Source organism: Peromyscus maniculatus, chromosome 2 (assembly GCF_049852395.1).
Source record: "Peromyscus maniculatus bairdii isolate BWxNUB_F1_BW_parent chromosome 2, HU_Pman_BW_mat_3.1, whole genome shotgun sequence".
NCBI classification, from domain to species: Eukaryota; Metazoa; Chordata; class Mammalia; order Rodentia; family Cricetidae; genus Peromyscus; species Peromyscus maniculatus.
The window spans coordinates 16,006,163-16,028,995 of NC_134853.1; the positions used below are offsets into that span (position 1 = coordinate 16,006,163).

At 43.1% G+C, this 22,833-nt stretch overlaps 1 protein-coding gene across 2 annotated transcripts in view; it reads left to right on the forward strand.

Moving 5' to 3' along the window:
* Window positions 1–266: 266 nt before the first annotated feature.
* The window catches only part of Zbtb10 (zinc finger and BTB domain containing 10), a 43,453-nt gene continuing 20,886 nt past the window's right edge, over window positions 267–22,833 (forward strand). Inside the window, exons 1-2 of one of the 2 annotated variants that reach the window (XM_076563794.1) lie at window positions 267–1,257; window positions 20,875–21,757. In XM_076563794.1, coding sequence (XP_076419909.1) covers window positions 295–1,257; window positions 20,875–21,757 — 1,846 coding nt within the window. In that variant the 5' untranslated portion in view covers window positions 267–294. The remainder of the gene's footprint in view (window positions 1,258–20,874; window positions 21,758–22,833) is intronic. The other variant, XM_006977902.3, reaches the window with a different exon arrangement.

Below are 22,833 nucleotides of genomic sequence, written 5' to 3' on the forward strand. Positions count from 1 at the left end.
CGGCGGGGCGGGGGTGGAGAGGACGCGGCCGGGACAGCGGCGGGCGAAGGCGGCGAGCGAAGGCGGCGGCGGCGGCGGCGGACGCGTGCGGCGGCCCCCGGGAGCGAGCGCGAGCCGGCGGCGGGAGGGTGAGGCCGGGCCGGCGGGAGCGCAGCGCAGCGCAGCGCCGGGGGCGGGGGCGGGGGTGAGACGTTGGGGGAGCCGCGGCGAGCGCGCGGGACGCGGCCCGAGGCCGGGCGCGAGCCGAGGCACCGGGCGGCGGCGGCGGAGGCGGCGGCGGCGGCGGCGCGCGCCATGTCGTTCAGTGAAATGAACCGCAGGACGCTGGCGTTCCGAGGAGGCGGGTTGGTCACCGGCGGAGGCGGCGGCGGCCCCACGAACAATAACGCTGGCGGGGAGGCCTCGGCTTGGCCTCCGCAGCCGCAGCCGCGACAGCCCGCGCCGCCCGCGCCGCTGCAGCCCAATGGGCGCGGGGCCGACGAGGAAATGGAATCGGAGGGCCTGGAGCCCCAAGACTCGGAGGCCTCCGCCGGGGCGGCCGCCGCCGCCGAGGACGCCAAGGAGTTGCTGCTCCCTCAGGACGCGGGCGGCCCCGCCTCGCTGGGCGGCGGCGCGGGGGGCCCCCTGCTAGCGGAAAGGAACCGTCGGACTCTGGCCTTCCGCGGGGGAGGCGCCGGGGGTCTCGGCAACAATGGCAGCCTCCGCGGCCGCCCGGAGACCTCGGCGTGGCCCCTCAGGCATTTCAATGGGCGAGGGCCGGCGGCCGTGGAGCTGGAGCTGGACGCGCTGGAGGGGAAGGAGTTGATGCAGGACGGCGCGTCCCTGAGCGACAGCACCGAGGACGAGGAGGAGGGGGCGAGCCCGGGCGACGGCAGTGGGGCGGAAGGCGGCAGCTGCAGCAGCAGCAGGCGGTCGGGAGGCGATGGCGGGGACGAAGCGGAGGGCAGCGGCGTGGGAGCTGGCGAAGGAGAGACTGTCCAGCACTTCCCGCTCGCGAGGCCCAAGTCCCTCCTGCAGAAGCTCCAGTGCTCCTTCCAGACCGCTTGGCTCAAGGACTTCCCTTGGCTGCGGTACTCCAAGGAGACCGGCCTTATGTTCTGCGGCTGGTGCCAAAAGACCCCCGAGGATGGGGGCAGCGTGGACCTTCCCCCGCTGGGGCACGATGAGCTTTCGCGAGGGACCCGCAACTACAAGAAAACCCTGCTCCTGAGGCACCACGTCTCCACCGAGCACAAACTCCACGAAGCCAACGCCCAGGTACAGTAGAGCCGGCTCTCGCTCTTTTGGAGATCTTTTGGGAAAGGGTTATCAGCAGGGGGGGAAGACGACAGCGGAGAGAGAAAAAATAAAGGTCCCCGGGGTGAAGGCGTCGTTCCCATCGAGAGAGGTTCCGGGGAGCTTCTGCGTAGGGGTTTAGAAAGCCTGGGAACAAAGTTTCCCGAAGTTGTGGATGTATTGGGGGAGGGGTGGAACGACAGTTTTCTAATGATAGCGCTGGATTTATCTGCTGCTGCTGCTTCTCTTTTTAATGACTAAGGGTTTGTCTAGGAGATTGAATCCGAAAGAGTTTGGAGATTTTAACCTTAGGGTTGACTTAATTTTTATCAGCGGAGATTTTAGAACAGCCTGCTGCCTTGTTCGTATACACGAAAGTGCCAGAAGTAGTCTGAAGAGAGGATTTAACAGTTTTCCTTTAGCTTTGGTGCTACTGGCAGCCCACTCTTAAGAAATTCTCGTGTCACGTCGAGATAATGTGAAATATGAGAGGCATATGTAAATGTGGAGGAAGTTAGTTGAATAACATGAATAATTTTACGATGACCATCTCTGTTAAACTTGAACCTTCTTACCAAGGCTGGCTTTGGTAAAATTATTGTACGTTTTACTTACTTTTATCCGTATTTCTCTTCTGAGAATCTATTACCCCTTTCAAAAACTTTGCTGTGAATAGCCTGCCTGTGTGTTAAGCTTAGCTTTGGAAATGTTTAATGTGAAGTGATTTGGACTTCATTTACTTACTGGAAAACGATCAGTCCTTAGTTACAAAACAAGCCTACCTATGAGTTTTAATTCCTTCTTTTCTTAAAACGGTCTTACTCTAAAGATAGAAGCCTAACCATTTTGATAGTCCTTTTCAAGGCAAAGAGATGTTGATCAGTCCTCCTTTTTATGACTCAGACAACTTGTGGTGGTGGGTGGAATTCATTCTTTTGTATTGCTAGCCAGTCATTGATTTTTAGAAAGCCAACATTCAGGTATTAGTACCTCACTGTGTTTATGGGAGCGAGCCTGTTTCTCAGCCCACGTGCACTCTAGTTTCTTCGGCACACAAGTAACCCAGCTTATCTATTAGAGGCTTTTAGTTATTAGGGGCATGGAGGTTTTGTTTTTCCCAGAAGGCAGGGAAACAGGGTTTGTTTTCGAATTGATGTTGTTGTTTGCATAAATTACTTTTCCTAAATTTTATAAGGAAGATTACTGGTTTTTTGTTTGTTTGTTTGTTTGTTTTTTCCCCGAGACAGGGTCTTGCTATGTAGCTCTGGCTGTCTTGGAACTCACTCTTTGTAGGCCAGGCTGGCCTCAAACTCAGATCCGCCTGCCTCTGCCTCCTGGGATTAAAGGTGTGTGCCACCACGCCTGCTGAAGGCCCCTCATTTTAAAGATAAAAAGCCTAGACATTTTTAGTAAATTGTCTTAAATCCTGGGTGACAGCTGAGACTAGTGCCTATAAGGGGTGTTGTAATGAAAAAAGGGATGAGTTTTGAGCAAATCTGGGTTCAGCTCTCAGCTTTCTGCATCACTACCTTTGGAGTTTGTCCTGGAGTTTGATAGGCCTAACATTTGTCTTGTTTTAGGTGTGCCAGACTCATTTTCATTATTCTGGAAAGTAGTTTTGTTTTACAGAAGATGCATTTCAGGCACTAAAGGGTTAAGTATAATGCTGAAGGTAGTTAGTCAGATGATAGATGCTGTGGCTGGTGAAAATGGAAAGCTGAATTTTCCAAGTGTTGGTAAGTTTAGAAATATTATTTAAAAAATGGACAGAGCTTGTTAATCTACAGTGGATCAAGTACTGTTTCCAGAATATTCTGTTCTGTAGGCAAAGATGAATGGGGCTGAAGATTGTAATTAGCTGCTCAGTGATCCTGAACTCAGGAAGAGGGGATTAGTTGGATAACCTTATGGTAGAACTAGTATGGGTGTATCCTGCAGGCATGTACCTGGATCTCAGAGTTCATTCCTAGGTAAAAACATTTTCTAAACTTGATTTCTGAATTACCCCTTCCCATCCCTAACGACACTGCCCTTTAATGTGATCTAGGAGCCATCCACTTTGATTTAGGACATTCTGTTAAATCCTTCCAGGCTATATATTGGTCTCCTGGATTGAATTTTAGGTGTTACCACTTTGAATTGATCCTCACCATTTTTCTTAGTTTGTAGCTAACCTTAGAGGAGGGATAGCTTGCTCTTCCAAGAAACACCTGAAAACCTCTTTCCCTTGTTAATACTTGTGACAGCTTCCTAGTACTTTGAGCAGAATCTGATCTTGTTTTGTTGTGGTGGTGCTGGTTGTTGCTCTGTAGCCTTTGATTACCTTTAGGAGGCAGTGTAGCACAGTCTGTAAGGGTCCAAGGTCGGTCTTGGGTCCTAATCCTCCACTTTGATTCACTGTAGGAAAGCTGGTAAGCATCTACACGTAATCAATTAGTAAATACTATTATTTATTGTTGTGCTTATTTTTATTATAGATTACTTTAAGGAAAAAACTAAGATAGTGCCTTGTTGTCGTCCCGGCTGGCCTGGTTGGCCTCAACATTACCTCTCAACATTCTTTGGTCCTCTTACCTGTTTCTCAGATGTTAGGACTCCAGGCATGCCCACCACACCCAGCTGAAGGTTTACATGTATTGAAGCAGTGCTGGGTATCTGATCTGGGATCTTACCTGTGCTGGATCAGCGCTCTTACCGCCAAGCTTCACTCCCTAGGCCCAAGATTTAGTTAGTCCTGGTCCCTTGTTCATCAGTGGCATCTTTTACAAATTGTCTTTTATTGCAGCAGCAGCAGCAGCAGCAGCAGCATCTCTTAGCACAAATTGACTTCAAAGTCTCTCAGTATCAATTTTTTTTTTGGAGGGGGCGTTCCGAGAGAGGGTTTCTCTGTAGCTTTGGAACCTGTCCTGGAACTCTGTAGACCGAGCTGGCCCCGAAATCACAGAGATCAGCCTGTCTCTGCCTCCAGAGCACTGGGATTAAAGGTGTGTGCCACCAACACCCAGTGTGTCATCAGTTTTGAAGCCAATTTGTCATGGTATTGCTCTTGATTCTAGAGAGCCAACCGTATTCCCTTTTCATATTGTCTAAGGCCAAGGCCCATCAGCCTGGGCATTCTTGAGTTTTCCTCATTATTAATGTAATTTCAGAGTATCTTGTATTAGCTTCCTTATTTAAAAAAATGAAATGGAGGCTGAAGAGATGGCTCAGTGGTTAAGAATGCTTATTGCTCACTTGTTCAGAGGATGGGGTTTGATTGCCATCACCCACTGGGTGGCTCAAAACCATCCGTAACTCCAGCCCAGGGGATTGAGCAGGCACAAATGTGATGTTATGCATATGCATGCAAAAGTGTTCATACACATAAAATAAATTTTACCTTATGCCTGTAATCCCAGCACTTGGGAAGTGGAAACATGAGACCATGAGGGTCAGTAGTTCATGGTCATCCTCAAGTGTGTGTGTATGTGTGTGTGTGTGTGTGTGTGTGTGTGAGAGAGAGAGAGAGAGAGCGAGAGAGAGAGCGCGCGAGAGAGAGCGCGCGAGAGAGAGCGCGCGAGAGAGAGCGCGCGAGAGAGAGCGCGCGAGAGAGAGCGCGCGAGAGAGAGCGCGCGAGAGAGAGCGCGCGAGAGAGAGCGCGCGAGAGAGCGAGAGCGAGCGCGAGCGCGAGCGCCTGCCTGGGCTACCCGAGACACAATCTTAAAATGAAAAACATTATGAGAGTTCTAAAATTCAGGCAAGAATTGAATTTGACTTGGACATGGTGGCATACTTCCTCTAGCTCTGGAAGGCACTGGGATTAAGGAAGCAGGAGCTCAGTCAGATTTAACACACACCAGTTCCATGCCAGCTAGGGCTGCATAGTGAGACCCTGTAGGCTACAGAAGGTTTACTTCTTCCCTCCTGCGGTTTGTTTGTTTGCTTTTGGAGACAGAGTCTCACTTTGTAGCCCAGGCTGACCTTGAGTTCATGATCACCCTGCCTCTTATCTCTGGATTTCTAGGATTATAGATGTGAAGAACCACCACACCACCCTGCTTCCTCAATCATTTTCTCTCCCTCCTTTCTCTCCCCACCCCCAGATAGGGTTTCACTGTGTAGCCCTGGCTCTCCTTAAACTCTGTACACCAGGCTGGCCTCTTAACTCAGATCTGCCTAACTGCCATCTGAGTACTGGGATTAAAGGGTGTCAACACACTCAGCTCTCCTTTTCTTTCTTTCTTAGCTAAGGATGGAATCCGAGGCCTCGTTTATGCTAGGCAAGCACTCTTCCACTGAGCTGCACCTGAAAGCCTCCTTTTTCTATTAAAGGACTTTGTTAATGTTACATGTGTAGGGGTGTGTGTGTGTGTGTGTGTGTGTGTGTGTGTGTGTGTATTGTGTGTGTGTATTGTGTGGATATGTACACATAAGTGCTTGGGATCCCCCTGGAACTCAGTCCAGGGACTTGTAAATCACCTGATGGGTGGTCGGAACAAGCTTTGAGCCTTTTGGAAAAGAGCAGCCCTTGTTGTTTTTAAAGACAGGGTTTTACTGTGCTTTTTTAGCCCAGGCTAGTATCCTACAGAAGATCCCAGTGCTCCAGTCTAAGTGACGGGATTCCCAGCTTGTATCATGCTGTTTTTTTTTGTTTTGTTTTGTTTTTAGTGTTTTGAGACAAGGTCTCATCATGTAGCCAAGGCTGATCTGAAGCTCATATTGTAGACTAGACTGGCCTTGAACTCCCAGATGCCCACCTGCCTCTGCCTCATGAGTTGCTGGGGTTAAAGGCACGTGCCATCCTCTCTCCTGCTGGGTTTTTGAGCATTTGGGCAGGTATTTGTACACTACTAAAGTTCACTTTTATTTCTCGTTCCTTGGAGGTCAGGTACTGGAATTGAAGCTAAGGCCTCTCACAAGCTAGGCGAAAGCTTTACCATTGAACTGCATCTTTAGCTGCCCCCTGCCCCACTTTAACTTTAAAGACAGGATCTCACCAAGGTATTGCCCAGGCTGGCCTGGAACTCTTACCCTGCAAGCCGAGGCAGGCCTTGCACGTTTGATCTTCCTGCTTCAGCCTCCTGAGTTGCTGGAATTACAGACATGTTCCTTGCCAGGACCTGTTTCTTCTCATGCTTTATATAGATAAGAAAAGTCCTTTTGGTTCCTTGGTGGTGGTGGACAGGCTGGCTGAAGTCCAATCCTCCGGTGATCTCCTGTCTGCTTCCCAGTCATTGGAACTTTAGGAGAGTATCCCTGCACTTGGATTCCATATTTGTCTTTTTATTTAGACCTTAGTTAAGGACTGCTAAGGAGAAATGTTTTGGTGGTGGTGGTAGTTAGGAGTTTTGTTGTTTTTGAGGCAGGGTTTCTCAGCCTGGCCTCAGACTCCCATATTTTTTATTTTTAAAACACTTGTCTATATGTATGTGGGGATTGGAGGACAGCTTTATGGATGTCAGTCTCTCAGCTATGGCCTTCTAAAGAGTGCACTACTAGTTGTCAGGTGTGATAAGACTCTTACCAGCTTGGCAACCTATGGGGCCGACTTCAAACTCTTAAACTGCTGCCTCTGTCACTGTTGCTGAGACTACAGATGTATATCACCAGGCTTGGGTTGGGGAAAGGTTTCTTATTTGGGGGAGGCATTTTTAACCTAGGGCCTCATTCATGCTTGCTAGTCAAGTGCCATTGGCCTAAGTCCACAGCCCCTGGGAGGAATCCTCAAGATCCTTTGTGAATCTAAGTTGAGGCTTTGTGAGTAAGAGGGGCCCTCCATTTGAAAGTATCGGGAAGGCAAACTCACTGGTTTGGTGCTGGAGGTCTGTATATATAGTGTTGAGTGTCTTCAGAGTCAATTTCAAGAACTATCTCATTCAGAATTTGGCCATTTGGCCCAGAAAGACTTTAAAATTGCTTTAATTACAGTGATTACCACTGTAGCTTGGTTCAGAGCACGTTCTACCCAATTGTGAAATTCTCAGAGCTCCAATCATTCGTTCCGTCAACTCTGTGCCATCTGCTAAGCCTACAGCATGCACCCAAATTATTATTATTGTAAGTTTAGTTAACCTTTCCAGAGATTACAGAGTGGATTCAGCCCAGTGCTGGGATTGAAATTACTGACTGGCTGGAGTACGATGCTGTCAGGTGGAGAAGAGGAAGGTGAGGCAGGGCTGCCAGCCTTTGCTTTGGAAACAGGAAGTCCCAAAGGTTGATTGGTGTTTACTTTTATTTGGTTGGCTAGTTTTTAACAACTTAGAAAGAATTCTGAAAGTCTTTTTTATTGTGTTCTGTGTGTACATATGTCGTATGTGTGCGAGTGTGGGTGCCTGTGTGCTACACAGCGTGTGTATGGAGAAGACAGCTTTCAGGAGTGGGTTCTTCTACGGTGGGCTCTAGTGTCAGACCTGTGCTCTTATAGCTGCTGAGACAACTTGTGGGCCCTGAAAGTCTTTGAGGCAGGGTCTCTCTTGTATCCCAAGCTGAACTCATATTCTATGTAGCTGTGGATAAACTCCTGTCTCTTCATTCACCTCCTGAGCACTGAGATTATTCTGCACTGGGAATTGAACCCTGGGCCTGATATATGCTAAGCAATGATCCGCACATCCTCAGCTCTTAAAAGTCTTCTGAGAGGAGGGAAAGTTAGTATTGTATAATTCTGTAGTTCATTCGTAAAAAAGGTGGTTTGTTTCCTTTGTGGCTTTCAAATTTCTAGAAGTATACACTTTTATATATCTAGAAGGGGCTTCTTTCTCCTTAAGCTTACCTATATTAGGTAGGTATAACCTGCAAGACTTCCCTTCCCTCAAGGAGCAGTCACAGTGAAATAGTATAGAGATCATGTAGGGTTGTGTGTTGAAAGCAATGAAGACACTACACACTACAGTTCGGCTCAGAGTCCTGCCTGCAGAGGTTGAGAGACTTACAAAACTGACTCTGAGTGGGAACTGATGCTGACTTCGGTTTTGACCGAGAAGGAAAGAAAGGGTGTTCTGCGATTGCAGAATGAAAATAGTGCTGATCTGCCAGAGAGATGGGTTAATTCCTGAGCAGAGTGAAAACTCAGGTTTTAAAAGGTAGATCACCAGATCTCAAAGGATCTCTTCATGCTATAAAGATTGCATTGTAGGGTGCAGTGGAACGTGTCTACAATCCTAGGCACTGCTTCAAGCAGGAAGTCTGTGGGAGTTCAGAGTGAGACCCTGTCTCAACCAAACCAAATGAAAACAAAAGGAGTGCATTGTATTCTGTTAGCAAGTGGTCAGCAACACCATTTTAAGTAGGGAAGAATCAAATGTGTATGTGTTGCTATTTAGAGACACCAGCATAATGCATATGTGGGTTTAGAATTTGAGGAGGAAGCATATATATATATATATGATTACCAAAAATGCCAGGATATTGTAATCACCTGACTTTCACCTTCTTATTCCCCAAACACAGAATTAGAATTTATGGTGGGTGTGGTGTTACACGACTTTAATCCCATCACTCTTAGGTAGATCTTTGAGTTGGCCTACATAGTGAATTCCGGGCCAGCCAGGGCTACATAGTGAGACCCTGACTTGAAGAAAAATAAACCAAACAGAAGTAGGCTTTCTGGGTGTTTAAGCCTCAGAAGAGAATACCTTCATCACGCAAGGGCACTATAGAGATGATAGACTGCAAAAGAGAGCTGTCTTTTTCCATCAGTGGTTAAATTTAATACCACTAGAAGATTGGGATTATATTTGCTATGACCTTGTTTGTCCTCACATCCTAGAAACTGAATTTGATTTTTAAACTTGGAAGCAGAACTTATTTATTTTCTCTCAACATGTTGTTCCTAGTGAGTTCTTGAAACAAAAGCAGTACTGAATTTCATGTTTTTAGTACTTTAAGTTTACATATTGGTGATTGTTGAAAATGTCTCTTCTGCTATCTGATTATCATAAGAGGACTAAATTCTGAGTGAGGAAGGAAATACTTGATAATTTTTTATTGCTAATGGGTTGATGATAAGCTATGATCAAGTTTGTATTATTTAGAATTAAGCTTTTTCTCCTTCATCTCAAAAGGTGACTTGGCTAGTGGTCTACAAGTGGTCTGCAAGTTGGAGGATAGTTCCCCAAGGTAGAATGATACAAGATAGTAATCCTTTGTTCTTTCTTCCATGTTTCATCACTTAAGTTATTTTACAGGCTGTCTCATTTCCCATTAACAGTCATCTTCTGCAGTTTCAAGGTCTTTGTTTCCTCTAAATACCTTACATTATTACCCCCCCCCAAATTCTTTTTTTCTTAAGATTGAAAAGTTATTTTATGTGTATGAGTATTTGCCTTCATGTATGTGTATGTGCACCACTTGTATACTGAGGCTGAAAGAGGTTTCAGGATCCCTTGGAACTGGTGGAGTTACAGGCATGGTATGGGTGCTGGGAACCGAGTCCGGTTCTTCTGCAAGAGCAGCAAAAGTACTCTTTTTTCACCCCCTTCGGTTTTTCGAGACAGGGTTTCTCTGTGTAGCTTTGTGTTTTTCCTGGAACTCACTTGGTAGCCCAGGTTGGCCTCGAACTCACAAAGATCCACCTGCCCCTGCCTCCCGAGTGCTGGGATTAAAGGTGTGCGCCACCACTGCCCGGTGCAAAAATATTCTTAACTGCTAAGCTATCTCTCCAGCCCCTGAACTCAAGTTCTTTGTCACTGAGTGTGGGGCATTTACCCATCACCCCCACAGCTCCCCAGAGTTTTCTTGAGTGCGATCAGCAGGAAATATTAGATAGAAGGATTTATTGCGGAGAATCTTGCGGAGATAAACAGATAGAAAATAAAGGATAGCCTCGAGAGGGCCTGGAACCTATTCCAACGGGCCCCAGACTGTCTCTGGCCCAGGGTTTTTATCGAGACGCCAAGGGGTGGAGCAAAAGACCTCCTCCCCCAGCACAGCCAAGTGCAGACCATCTCAGACACCTGCATTCAGGCCCGTGGTCCTGATCATCCTCTATGTGGACCTGCTGGGTAAAGCCACGAGGAACCCGAGCACGGGCTCCCTCAGGTCCCCCCTTCTTAATATATAAAAAAATAACTATTAATGGCTTACACAGCAATCTCCATAGCTGTTACACCTCCCAGTATGGGAGTAGAGGATGATATAGATGGCATTTCTCTTTTGAATTAGGTCCAAGGTGACCACAGCAGTCTTAGCTGCCTCAAGCCCTTTCTAAACCAAAAACTCTTAAGGCGACTACAAACTTAAAGAATCCCTTAGCTTCGTCATTACCATTAACAGGTTAACATAAATATTGCTATACATAGTCACAATTCTCTCAATCTTACAACTCAAAGCAAACTCTTAACAGAACCATTTGAATTAGCATATATGGTGCTATATATAGTTAACAATTTTCTCCGTCTTACAACTTTAACTCAGTCATTTGAATTTTTTTGTTAACAGAACATAGGAAAAACTTCGATGTATTCACATCAAACTTAAACATTTCCTCAACTCCACAAAACAAGGGTGCATTAATATCAATAGGTTTCTGCGAACATAATTCAATCTCATAGCTCCTCCTTTTCTTTATAATTTTTAAACAAAAACTCAAACCTAGTTAGAGGAACCCAAACTTATGCAATTCCTACAAACCCATATTGAAAAGCAATATTTTCAATCTAACCATTAACACTTTGAAAACTTTTAGCAAAACATCCAAAAGCTGTTTCTTAATAAAACTCTTTACACACTTTAAAAGTAGTCTCTTAGTATACCCCATTTGCATTTCTTTTCTTTTCTTTTTTCTTTTTTTTTTTTTTTGAGACAGGGTTTCTCTGTGTAGCTTTGCGCCTTTCCTAGAACTCGGTAGCCCAGGCTGGCCTCGAACTCACAGAGATCCGCCTGGCTCTGCCTCCCGAGTGCTGGGATTAAAGGCGTGCGCCACCACCGCCCGGCAGTAATTCCATTTTTACATAAACAGTTCCACAAAACAATTCATAAATCACCAGTTAATAAAGCATATATGCATACACAAAACTGCATCTTGATTCTAAGTAGAAATACATTTCTTCATTTAAACAGTTCCATTTTTAACCCAATTCCAGAAAACCGTTCCTAGGTCATTACTCAAAACTGTCCCATTGCAATGAAATCTCTATGGTTTATTTCATTTAAGTCTTAAAATTCAAATGATAAATTCTGGTACTAGCCTTCCAAATATGAGAAATCCATAACCAAAATCTTTTTGTAATTTTATCTCATTTTAAGTTCAAAAAGTTCAAACAAGAAATAAATTCTGGTATCAAGCTTTCACTTCCAAATATGAAGAGACGTTTTTCAACCAAAACTTTTTGCAGTTAATTTTTGTTCAAACAAGCGTCTCTGCAACTTTTGTTCTCACAGACAGACCTTTTTAGTATAGTAATATTTTAAACTGCACCGTTTTTGCTGTTAGCTCAGGTTTTTCTGTGTCGCGTCGATTTTCCACAGATCTCAGCTGCGGATGCCTTGTGCTGGTTCTGGCGTCCGCCATTCTTAGCTTCTTAGTGGCTTCTGGAGCTTTTAAAACCATTCAGACTGCCTACTTTGCAGTCTACTAGGACACTATCTCCTGTGTCTCAGGTGTTTTCACCATATACATTAATAGACTCACACTTAACATTTACACTTTATCACAAACTCACATGTAACATTTTTGCCTTGCAAAGCATTTAGACTCATATTCAGCATTTACACATTTTTACAAACTCACAACATATTAACATCTACTTATTTATACTTTATAGAACTACTTTAGCAAATATATTATTAATTCTTATAAACTTATATTCATTCCATCTTCTTATTTAAACTTACATTTACAACTAGCATCTTACAAGCTTATTACTACATGTCTTAAGACTACCTTAGATACTTCTTACAAGCTTATATTCTTAAAGGAACTCTATAGATCTATTTTACAAACTTATATAGGCTACCATTAGCATATATCTAACTTAGCAAACAAGATAGAATTTTTACAAACTCACATCTTATTTTCATCTTTCTACTTTTTTTTTTTTTTTTTTTTGGTTTTTCGAGACAGGGTTTCTCTGTGTAGCTTTGCGCCGAAAGGAACTCACTTGGTAGACCAGGCTGGCCTCGAACTCACAGAGATCCGCCTGGCTCTGCCTCCCCAGTGCTGGGATCAAAGGCGTGCGCCACCACCGCCCGGCCAATCTTTCTACTTCTTACTCTTAATTATTATCACCATCTCTATTAGAAAGATTCTTTTAACTAGACAGGAAGTACGTACATCATTTCTAAAGTTTAGAGTTTATAGTTAGCTTTGTTATAAAGCACTGGGATTTAGTGAGTGTTGTCATTATAGAGTTGTGATACTTGTTGCTAGGGGGCTGTAACATTCTCCGGACAAAGCCACACCCCAAAGTTGCCGAGTTCTCTCAGCCTTTCTGGACCGGCAGAGATGCACTGTCATCAGTAAACGGTTTTTAACTAAAGGCTGTCCCTTCACCCAAATTCATAGTAGTTACCCTAAATGCTCCAATTCAGACAAACGTTTCTATTACAGCAGTATTTTTGGTTCTTTCTACCGAAAAACTTCACTTCACCTTGAGGGTGAAATTACCATATTTAGCTGCTGTAAAGCTCTTCGCCAAATACTGCACAGCTATTAGGTGATATAAAGTATTTTTCTAAAGCCAAAAGCTAGTAAAGCCAAAAGTGGTACAGCTCCAAACTCTTTATTTCCTCACTGCTTGCATTAAACCAGTGACAAAACCTCAGAAATACTAATAAACTGTTTTCCCTTGTTTTGAGGATTTTAAAGTGGCTTGTTTGCTCTTACAGGTAGCTTTCTGTCATCCAGCTACCGTAAAAACTTTGCACAACTATTAGGGTAAATAAGGCATTTTACCAAAGGAGCTCCAAACCGCAAAGCACCTAGTTCCACATCCTTTCAATCTTTCATTGGAACTGATATTTAAACTTAGACGACTTTCCTTCTTCTTTTAAAGGCTGTATTTTAAGTTTACCATGAATGTATTTTCGAGCTGACAAAAGTGTTTTAGGGCAATGTCGCCATCTTTAGCAGAAAAACTACCTTTCCCAGAATGCATTTCCCTTATATCAGTCCATAATAATATCAGTCCCATATCAGTCCCTTATATCAGTCCCTTATATCATTTCCCATATTTCATATCAGGTCTGAGAGTCAACTGGTTCTCTTTTACCAGACTTGCTTACAAATTCTTGCCCGGGAGGTTTTGCTTTTGCAATGGGACATTTGAACGAGCATTTTACATTTTCAGCTATGGGATATTGGGAGGTTTCTGGTCTCTCAGCTGGCTTCAACAGGTGTCTCTCCTTCATCATACACTGGCCCCCAAATCAGAACCTTAGCGTGCATTGAGGCTGGCATTTCTGATAGCAACTTTCCTCGGGGCTTGTGTTTGTTTTAGCCAGTCAGTGAAAAACAAAACAAGATCATTTACAACAACTTTTCCATAGCTCCTTCAGAGATTTTCTCCCACTGATCTTATTCTCATTTTGCTTGTTCCTCCCCCCCCAGGTGCAGAGCTTCAGGTATCTGAGGCTCTGTTCCTCTGCTAGCTGCTTTTGGAGGTAGGGGCTTTTTCTCTCCCCCTGAATCTGCCACCTCCAATTCTAGCAGCTTTGTCAGGTCATGCATTTTCTGGGGAGGAATCTGTCCCCTCTGTTTCTTCAGAGTCTTTCTCCCAGACAGTTCCCAGTTTGGTCTCAGTTTATCCCCTCTACCGCAGAAATGGTTTCCGACACTAGAGCGGCGGCTTTCCCTGCTATTGAAGGTAGGGGTTTTTTGTCCGTTTCTGTTTTCGGGGTCTGTGTGGTTTGCATACAGACTGAAAATCTAACAAGGGAGGTTTTTTGCCATCTCTAAACTCCCATTAGAACAGGTGCTTTGCCTCATCAGGCCTTCACCTGGCCCAACCAGTGGGTTGTTTTTGCTTGTCTGGGTGCTCAAGGACAGAGCTTATGCCAGAGGCAATCACCCCTCAGGGCTACACTCCCTCATCTCTTCGGGAGTCAGTTGAAACAAAGCTTTTCTCAAAGAGATGCTTTCTCTGACAGAAAAGAAAGCTTTACTCCTGGATAGTTCTGTTCTGCCCTGGCTGGGCTCTTTCCCCAGACAGCGTTCTGACTTGGCAGGACAACTGCTTCAGACACAGTTCTGCTTTACTGTTTTCCCAAAAAGGTCCTTTCTCTGGTAGGAAGCTTTTTCTCAGATTTCTTTTTGCAGTTGTGGACCTATCAACCTGGGACTTGTAGGAAAGTGGACAACTGTGCCATTCCCACTGGCTTTAGTTTTGTTTGTTCATTAGCAATCTTCCCCTGGGTCCTGCACCTTCCTGCCTCAGCTCTGTGCTCCAGGAAGTTCACAATTGCAGGAACCCTAGTATCCCCGAAATGCACTCCAACTCAGAGATGCTGGCCAGTCACCTCTGGGTTTTTGGTCAGAAGCGAGGATACAATGCTAACAGTTTCAGGGAATCTTTGCTTTGGACAATTAGGAGCACCTTTTCATTCTGAAACGCTCACTCAAAACCTTTGCTGCCTCAGCTCGGCTGTAACTGAAAAGCTTGACTTTTTTGCTTTTCTCAGGTAAAGTTTCCAGCCCTTTTGGGCTCTCTGTAGCTCTTTACCCACACTCTCCCCAAGCGTTTCCCTTAGGGACTTTGACCCACTGTCTTTTACTAGCTTGAGGAGACAGAACTTAGAAGAGGTTTTTAGGAACTTGTCCCTGCCTCCTGCATTGCAGGGATGATTTTTTAATCTTGAAAGAGAACTTAGAGAGGTTTTGCTGTTGTCTTAAGAGTTTTGTTTTCCCTTAGAGCTAATCACAGGTAGTCCCCATACTAATATCTTCAGGTGATTATAAATTTTGTCCTTCTGAGAGGGAGTTCTGAAAGGCTTTAGTTTTTAAGTTTTTTAAGAGCTTTTGAGAAAGATTAAGGCTTTTTAGAGAGTTCCCCCCCCCCAAATTTTCCAAGAAAAGCTTTATAGTTTAAGCGAAAGATTAAACTTTTCCCAAAACTTCAACTTTAAACTTAGACTTCTTACACCCCCATTTTTGCTTCAGGGAGAAAACTTTCTCCTGCTGCTTGGACTTAGCATTTCAGCTGTCCCCAGGTCAAAAGCTTCCATAGGAAACTTTTTCTTCCCCATAAGCTCAAAGAAGAGCTTTTTTACTACCCATAAAGCCCAAAGAAAGATTTTTTTCCCCCAGTTTACGTTTATAGCTCCCAATGTTAGAAAATTGAAGAGTTTTTCTGTCTAGTTGCCTTACTTCTTCCTACACAATCTTACACTTCTAAGTTTTTCCTAAACTATATTACCCAATATCTTATACTTATTTTTCACAGATAGAAATTGAGAAAGGGATAGAAGATAGAAAATTTTGACAAGAAGAGAATTTCGCTGCAGCATCGGACATCCTTCCAGTCCACTTTCCTTTTCTCTCGAGGATAAAACCCCTGCCTCCCCAAAAAATATATATAAAAAATATATATTTTCCATAACACCGGCATGCCTTTCCACTGGCAGGGCTGACTCAGCACTTTCACAAAAAAACTCTAATAAAACTATTATTTTCCTTTATCTTTAGTCCCTATTACTTTGTCTTTAGTCCCTGTTCATTTGTCTTTAGTTCCCCCCTTTTTTCTAGTCCCCCTTTTTTTCTTTAGTCCCTTTTTTTCTTTAGTCCCTTTTTTTCTTTTTTCTTTAGTCCCTGTTCGGGCACCATTCTGTGGGGCGTTTACCCACCACCCCCACAGCTCCCCAGAGTTTTCTTGAGTGCAATCAGCAGGAAATATTAGATAGAAGGATTTATTGCGGAGAATATCGCAGAGATAAACAGATAGAAAATAAAGGATAGCCTCGAGAGGGCCTGGAACCTATTCCAATGGGCCCTGACTGTCCCTGGCCCAGGGTTTTTATAGAGACGCCAACGGGTGGAGCAAAAGACCTCCTCCCCCAGCACAGCCAAGTGCAGACCATCTCAGACACCTGCATTCAGGCCCGTGGTCCTGATCATCCTCTATGTGGACCTGCTGGGTAAAGCCACGAGGAACCTGAGAACGGGCTCCCACAACTGAGGATGATTTTGAACTCATGATCTTCCTGTCTCACTACACCAATGGTGGGGTTGCAGATATATGCCACTTGCCTAGTTTTTATGCAATGCTGTGGATTAAACACAGGAATTTATGCATGCCAGACGAGCACTCTGCCAATTGACACTATTAATAGTAGGTTCCCAACTGGTCACAGTAATTCTTGTCTTAATTCTGTGGTATTGATTCCTCTTCACATTGCTGCCGTAGTTATCTCTTCCGTCTGTCTGCCAAACCAATACTTACTATATTTTTTTTTTTTTTTTTTTTTTTAAGCTTGGATTTGGGTTCCATCACATACCTACCTATCTTTTGGGAGGCAGAAGCAGGTGGATCTCTCTGAGTTGGATGCCAGCCTGGTCTACAGAGCTAGTTCCAGGACAGCCAGGGCTACACATAGAAACCCTATCTTGAAAACCAAAACCCACACAGGCCTTGAACTTGAAATTCTCCTGCCATGGCTACCCCAGTCACTGCCACCATTATAGGCCTTTGTCACTAGGCTCAACTCTGTTTGTTTAATTGATTACAGCCCTTTTATATATAGTCCAGGGTGGCCTTGACCTTATGATTCTCCTGCTCATATCCTAAGAATTAGGATTATGGGCATGTGCCACAGCCTGGAAGTGCTGCTTGTTTATAGTCTGATGGAAGTGAGGGCATTTACATGTGGCAAATGTGTTAAGTGCTGATTTGTGCTTTATGGACATTAGATTGCAGTTCTTGTATGAATCTAGAATTTTAAGGATGCTATAGATCATCTTGGTTATCTTTTTAAAATGATATCTCATTTATTTAGAATGTTCATCATCCTACCCTATTTTATTTATTTTTATGTGCATTGGTGTTTTGCCTGCATGTATGTCTGTGAGGGTGTCAGATCCCCTGGAAGTGGAGCTACAGATAGTTGTGAGCTGCCATGTAGGTGCTGGGAATTGAACCCCCGTTCTCAGAAAGAACAGCCAGTGCTCTTAACCCCTGAATCAATACCCTAGAACTGGATTTAAAGGAATACATAGATCTCACCCAAAATCCACAAATGGAGGTAGTTATATCTAATTATTGCAGCCATTCTAAGCTACATCACTGGGTTCTACAACCAATTTGTATAAGATTTGTGGCATTTGTCACACAGAATGTCCTTATTTTTTAACAAAATACTCAGTCAAAAACACACCCATACTATACAGATCACTTTGTAACCATTTTTTTTCCTCATTACAACTGTAGAATAGCACCAATAATATCTACTTTTACAAATAACACCAGTAATTTCCTTTCTCACTACTATTGAAGGACTATGCTATGTGTAACAGCTATAAAGAAAGCCCTTCAAGGAGCTGTCGAGATGGTTCAGTGGTTAGGGGCATTTGTTGCTCTTGCAGAGAAACCTGGGTTCACCTTCCCAGTACCCACACATTGGCTGAACTGTGTATTTCAGACTGGCCTCAACTGTGAACTTCTGCCTTGGCTCTCCAAATTCCATGATTACAGGTCTGTACATCATGCTGCTTGTTATTTAAACTTCAGCAGTTTACTTTTAAATGCTAATTCACGGCTTCCAGAGACCCTGCATGGAAGTGCTGCCCCCTTTTGTCAGATGTCAAACAGTTTGGCCTCTTCCAAGGGTTCACACCTTTACTACAATACCTGCTAGGTAGAAGCGATCAAATGAGCCTGATTGTAAGCCAGGTATACAGCATACACAGTTTAAAGCTAGGTCTGTACCTAAAATTCCCCTTCCTTTTTTGTGTTTCCTACTGTCTGTGGAGAGCTTTGGCGAAGTTACTGATTTTTATTCAGGTAGTCTGTTTTTAAAAGGACCTAAGTTTTATCAGGTTAGTGTGGTTGGCTTTTTCATAGAAAGTTACGTTGTAACAGTGTTTATCATAGGCATTTTTAGAATTGTCTTCTGTATTTACATAAGTCAAATATTTTTACTCTTATGCTTAAATATTTTGAGATTTTGTAATGTTTATATGCAAGATCTATGTTTTTAAAAAATAGCCTTTTAGTACTGGGGTGGACCTCATCTCATGCATGTTGTGTGCAGGAAGAGGGAAGAGGGAAGGGGGAGAAGGGACATAGTGAAGCACCCATCCTTAGGCATCTCACTGTGGATCACTGGTCTGGATTGTAGATCACCTGCCTCTACCTTAGTGCTGGGATTAAAGAGTCGTTGTACCATGCATGCTCCAGCTACACCTTACTTTTGAAGTCTCACTCTCTCTCAAAGCAAAGGTTGGACTTATTCTAAAGAAGAGATTTGTTTCACCTATTTTATTCTTGACTGTTAGAGTTTTAGTAAAGGAGAAATAGTTAATGTACAGCATGGAACATTCTAGTATGAAAGGATGGGCTTGGGGGGTTTGCTGTAGTAGAATGGCCTCATGAAACGAAGGTCCTAAGGTCAGTGGAAGATGAGTGCCAGCGGTATACTGCAGTTCAGTTTCTACTATAGTTCACATTCTTCATTCGTGACTGCCTCGTCCCTGTCTGAATGTACAGCCCCCCAGGTCTTAAAGGCGTATGTCTCCAATGCTGGCTGTATTCCTGAACACACAGAGATCTATGGGATTAAAGGCGTGTGCCACCACCGCCACACTCTGCCTATGGCTCTGATAGCTCTGACCCCCGGGCAACTTTATTTATTAACATACAATCAAAATCACATTTCAGTACAATTAGAATACCACCACACATAGGTTTACAGGTGGTCCATACTGTTCCATAGTCTGTGAAGCACTGACGTGTACTAAAATACCAATACTTTGGGTTTTTTTGTTTTGTTTTGGTTATTGGTTTTTTGAGACAGGGTTTCTCTCTGTAACTTTGCATCTTTCCTTGAACTCACTCTGTAGTCCAGGCTAGCCTTGAACTCAGAGATCCGCCTGGCTCTGCCTCCCGAGTATTGGGATTAAAGGCGTGCACCACCACTGCCCAGTGGGGTTTTTATTTTTTTATATGTATTTATTCATTCATTCATTCGTTACTAGACTGTTAAAAATTGGAAAGAATGCAGAAATAACGCAAGCCATATTGAAAGTGGTGGGAATAGAGCTCTGCCTGGAGCGTTTGCCTACCTATTAACTGAATGAAGCCACAGTTATTTATTTATTTATTTTTTATTTTCAAAACAGGGTTTCTCTGCGTAGCTTTAGAGCCTGACCTGGAACTCACTCTATAGACTAGGCTGGCCTCTCCCTCTGGAATGCTGGGATTAAGGAGTGCTGGGATTAAAGTCGTACGCCACCACTGCCTGGCCACAGTTACTAATTAAAACTAATGTTAACAATATCACTATCATTTAAGGAAGGCCTCACGGATAGTGAGTTGCCAAAGGACACACATTCTGAAATTAGATCATACTCTTATTTATGTCATGTAATTTTTTTTAAGATTGATTTTAGTGGGTGTGTGTTGGGGGGATGCAGTTGCTCTGCACCCAGAAGATGGTGCTATATCCCTTGGAACTAGAGTTAACAGATGGTTGTGAGCCCACTTGTGTATGCTGGGGATTGAACCCGGGTCCTCTGCAAGAGCAGCTAATGCTCCTAACCACGGAGCCATCTCTCCAGCCCTATATCATAATGTTTTGTTTTTCTTGCAGGGCTGGGGACTGAACCCAGAGCTCCCAGCCCCCAACTTCCCCTCTCCCCTTAGGCTGGCCTCGAACATACTGTGTAGTCAGATGGCCTTGAACTCCTGATCCTCCTGCCTCAGGTTCATCCATTTGAGCTGTAAGGTGTAGCTTAATTGCTATATAAGAATCATGCTAAGTAGAACTATAATGAATACCTGTATGCCTCATGAGATGTAAAATTTATATACATTAAAGCCTCTTGAATTCAGGAATTTTAAAACACCTTATAGATGAGATATAATATTTGTGACCTTAAAGAGAAAGCATTTTGAATTATGACTGGATATGCTAGTAGTAGAAGCAGTCTTTCTCCTGTCCACCTTAACATTACCACTAGTTTAGATTTAATTAACTTCATTGACCTAAACTGTTTTTTTTCAGTGTTTGCTTAGACTTAAAATTTACCTTTTCTAACAGTACTAGGTAAGGTGATATGCCTGCTGTGTTATGACTAGGGTTTTTTTTAAATTTAGTGAGAAGAGGAGGGCTTCTGCTTTCCTATCAGATAAAGCGGACTAATTTGGTTCACATAAATGAAAGTTTCTTAAAATAACTGTTCTTTTCATTTTAAATTTTCTTAATTCATATCCATAGCTTATATTTGAAAAGAGGGACCAATGAAATTCTGCTGATCCTAAGATGTGTTCATTTAATGAGTTGCATCACACACTCTTTTTTCATTCCTTTCAGTGTTTAGTATGGTGAACATTTCTGTCTCAAAATGTATAATTCATGAATTGATATACTTGAGTATTTTTTAACTGCTTATTTTGACAGTTACATTTGTTTTCTTTGGGGGCTTTACAATGAAAATAAAGTTTAATGTTAATGTTTTCCCTCCAATTACAGGAGTCAGAAATACCGTCAGAGGAGGGGTACTGTGACTTTAATAGTAGGCCAAATGAGAACTCTTATTGCTATCAACTTCTTCGACAACTAGATGAACAGAGAAAGAAAGATATTCTTTGTGATGTCAGCATTGTGGTGAGCGGGAAAATCTTTAAAGCTCATAAGAACATCCTGGTTGCAGGCAGCCGTTTCTTTAAGACTTTATATTGTGTTTCAAACAAAGAAAGCCCTAACCAAAACAATACTACCCACTTAGATATTGCTGCAGTTCAAGGTTTTTCAGTCATCTTGGACTTCCTGTATTCTGGGAACCTGGTGCTCACAAGCCAAAATGCCATTGAAGTGATGACAGTGGCCAGCTACCTTCAAATGAGTGAAGTTGTTCAAACTTGCCGGAATTTCATTAAAGATGCCTTAAATATAAGCATTAAGTCAGAAGCTCCAGAGTCTGTGGTTGTGGACTATAATAATAGAAAACCAGTTAATAGAGATGGCCTGACTTCATCACGGGAACAAAAAATTGCCAGCTTCTGGGCGACACGGAATCTTACCAATTTAGCAAGTAATATAAAAATTGAAAATGATGGTTGTAATGTCGACGAGGGCCAAATAGAAAACTATCAGATGAATGACAGTAACTGGGTCCAGGACGCTTCTCCTGAACTGGCTGAAAATGAGTCTCAAAGTAAAGCAAAAGTGTTTATTTGGAATAATATGGGCTCTCAAGAGACTGGCAAAGCAAGGAGGAAAAACCAAACTACAAAGAGATTTGTTTATAATATACCACCTAATAATGAAACAAACTTAGAAGATTGCTCGGTGATGCAGCCACCTGTTGCCTTTCCAGAAGAAAATAAGGCCCTGCTCATCAAGGAAGAACCAGGTAACTATCATGTGTGCAAAGGTATCTGTTTCCACTCTAACTGTAGTTCAAAAGTAATTTTGAAATTGATTTTTAGTTATGAAAAGTAATAGAAGAGGGGTACTCCAATTTTGGTGGTGGTGGTGTGTGTGTGTGTTTAAGTTTAGATTGGGTAGTAACTAAAGTACTGTCTCTCAAAAGCCTTATGAATACCTAAGCATTACATATACAGATTCTTTTTGTCTTAGGGTAAGGTTAAATCTCTTGAAACGCATAAGATGAAGCTGTCTTTCAGTCAGAAATGCATTTTAAAAAACGTAGCCAGAACATCAGTTAGGCAAATCATCCAACAAGAGCTCTATCTTATAAGTGATAAATAATGAAAGTAAAATAGTTGTAGAGCTTGTTTTTGTTTCACAGCACTTTGGAAAATTGTAAAATTGAGTTCCTGAGTTAGACCCTTCAGTGTTATCAAGGATTCTGACTCCTGCTGGTGGCCTCTGCTGTTTTACAATGACTAGAGGGAGTGCTTGGTTTTGGTGGGTAGTTTTTCATTTTGAAATATTTGTAGGATCTAGTTAACATTCTTTTTATTTTAGCATATTTATTGCTATAGAAGTTTGCCAATTCAGAGATTACTCTTAATTTGTTTAGAGCTTCGCTGCTTAGCACAGGTATTCAGAAGCAGGACTGTTTTTCTTGTCACCTGAGTCTCATTATCCTTTGTATAGCTGAGGAGGTTGGTGGGGTTGTTTGTTTTTGGAGAATTGCAGTTTTTCTTTTCAAATGTAGGCCAAAGAGACCTTTGCTTTCAGTATATTCCCAAGAGAGTATATGCAAAAATCTTAGCATGTCTTATTGGTGGTAAAGACCTTTTTAAAAAATGGAAAAGACTGCTAAAGAATAGAAGAAATAGAGCGGACATTTTCCTTGACCTTAGTTTAAACTGGTTGTTCCTAACTTTGAAGCATCTGGGGTGGTGGGGAGGAGTGGTTGAGATTTTCTACCCGTATTTTAGGTTTGTGTACTATTAATTGTATGATCTTTTTTTTTTTAAAGATGCCTGTTTACCTCAAAACATCCTTCGTCTGGGCAGG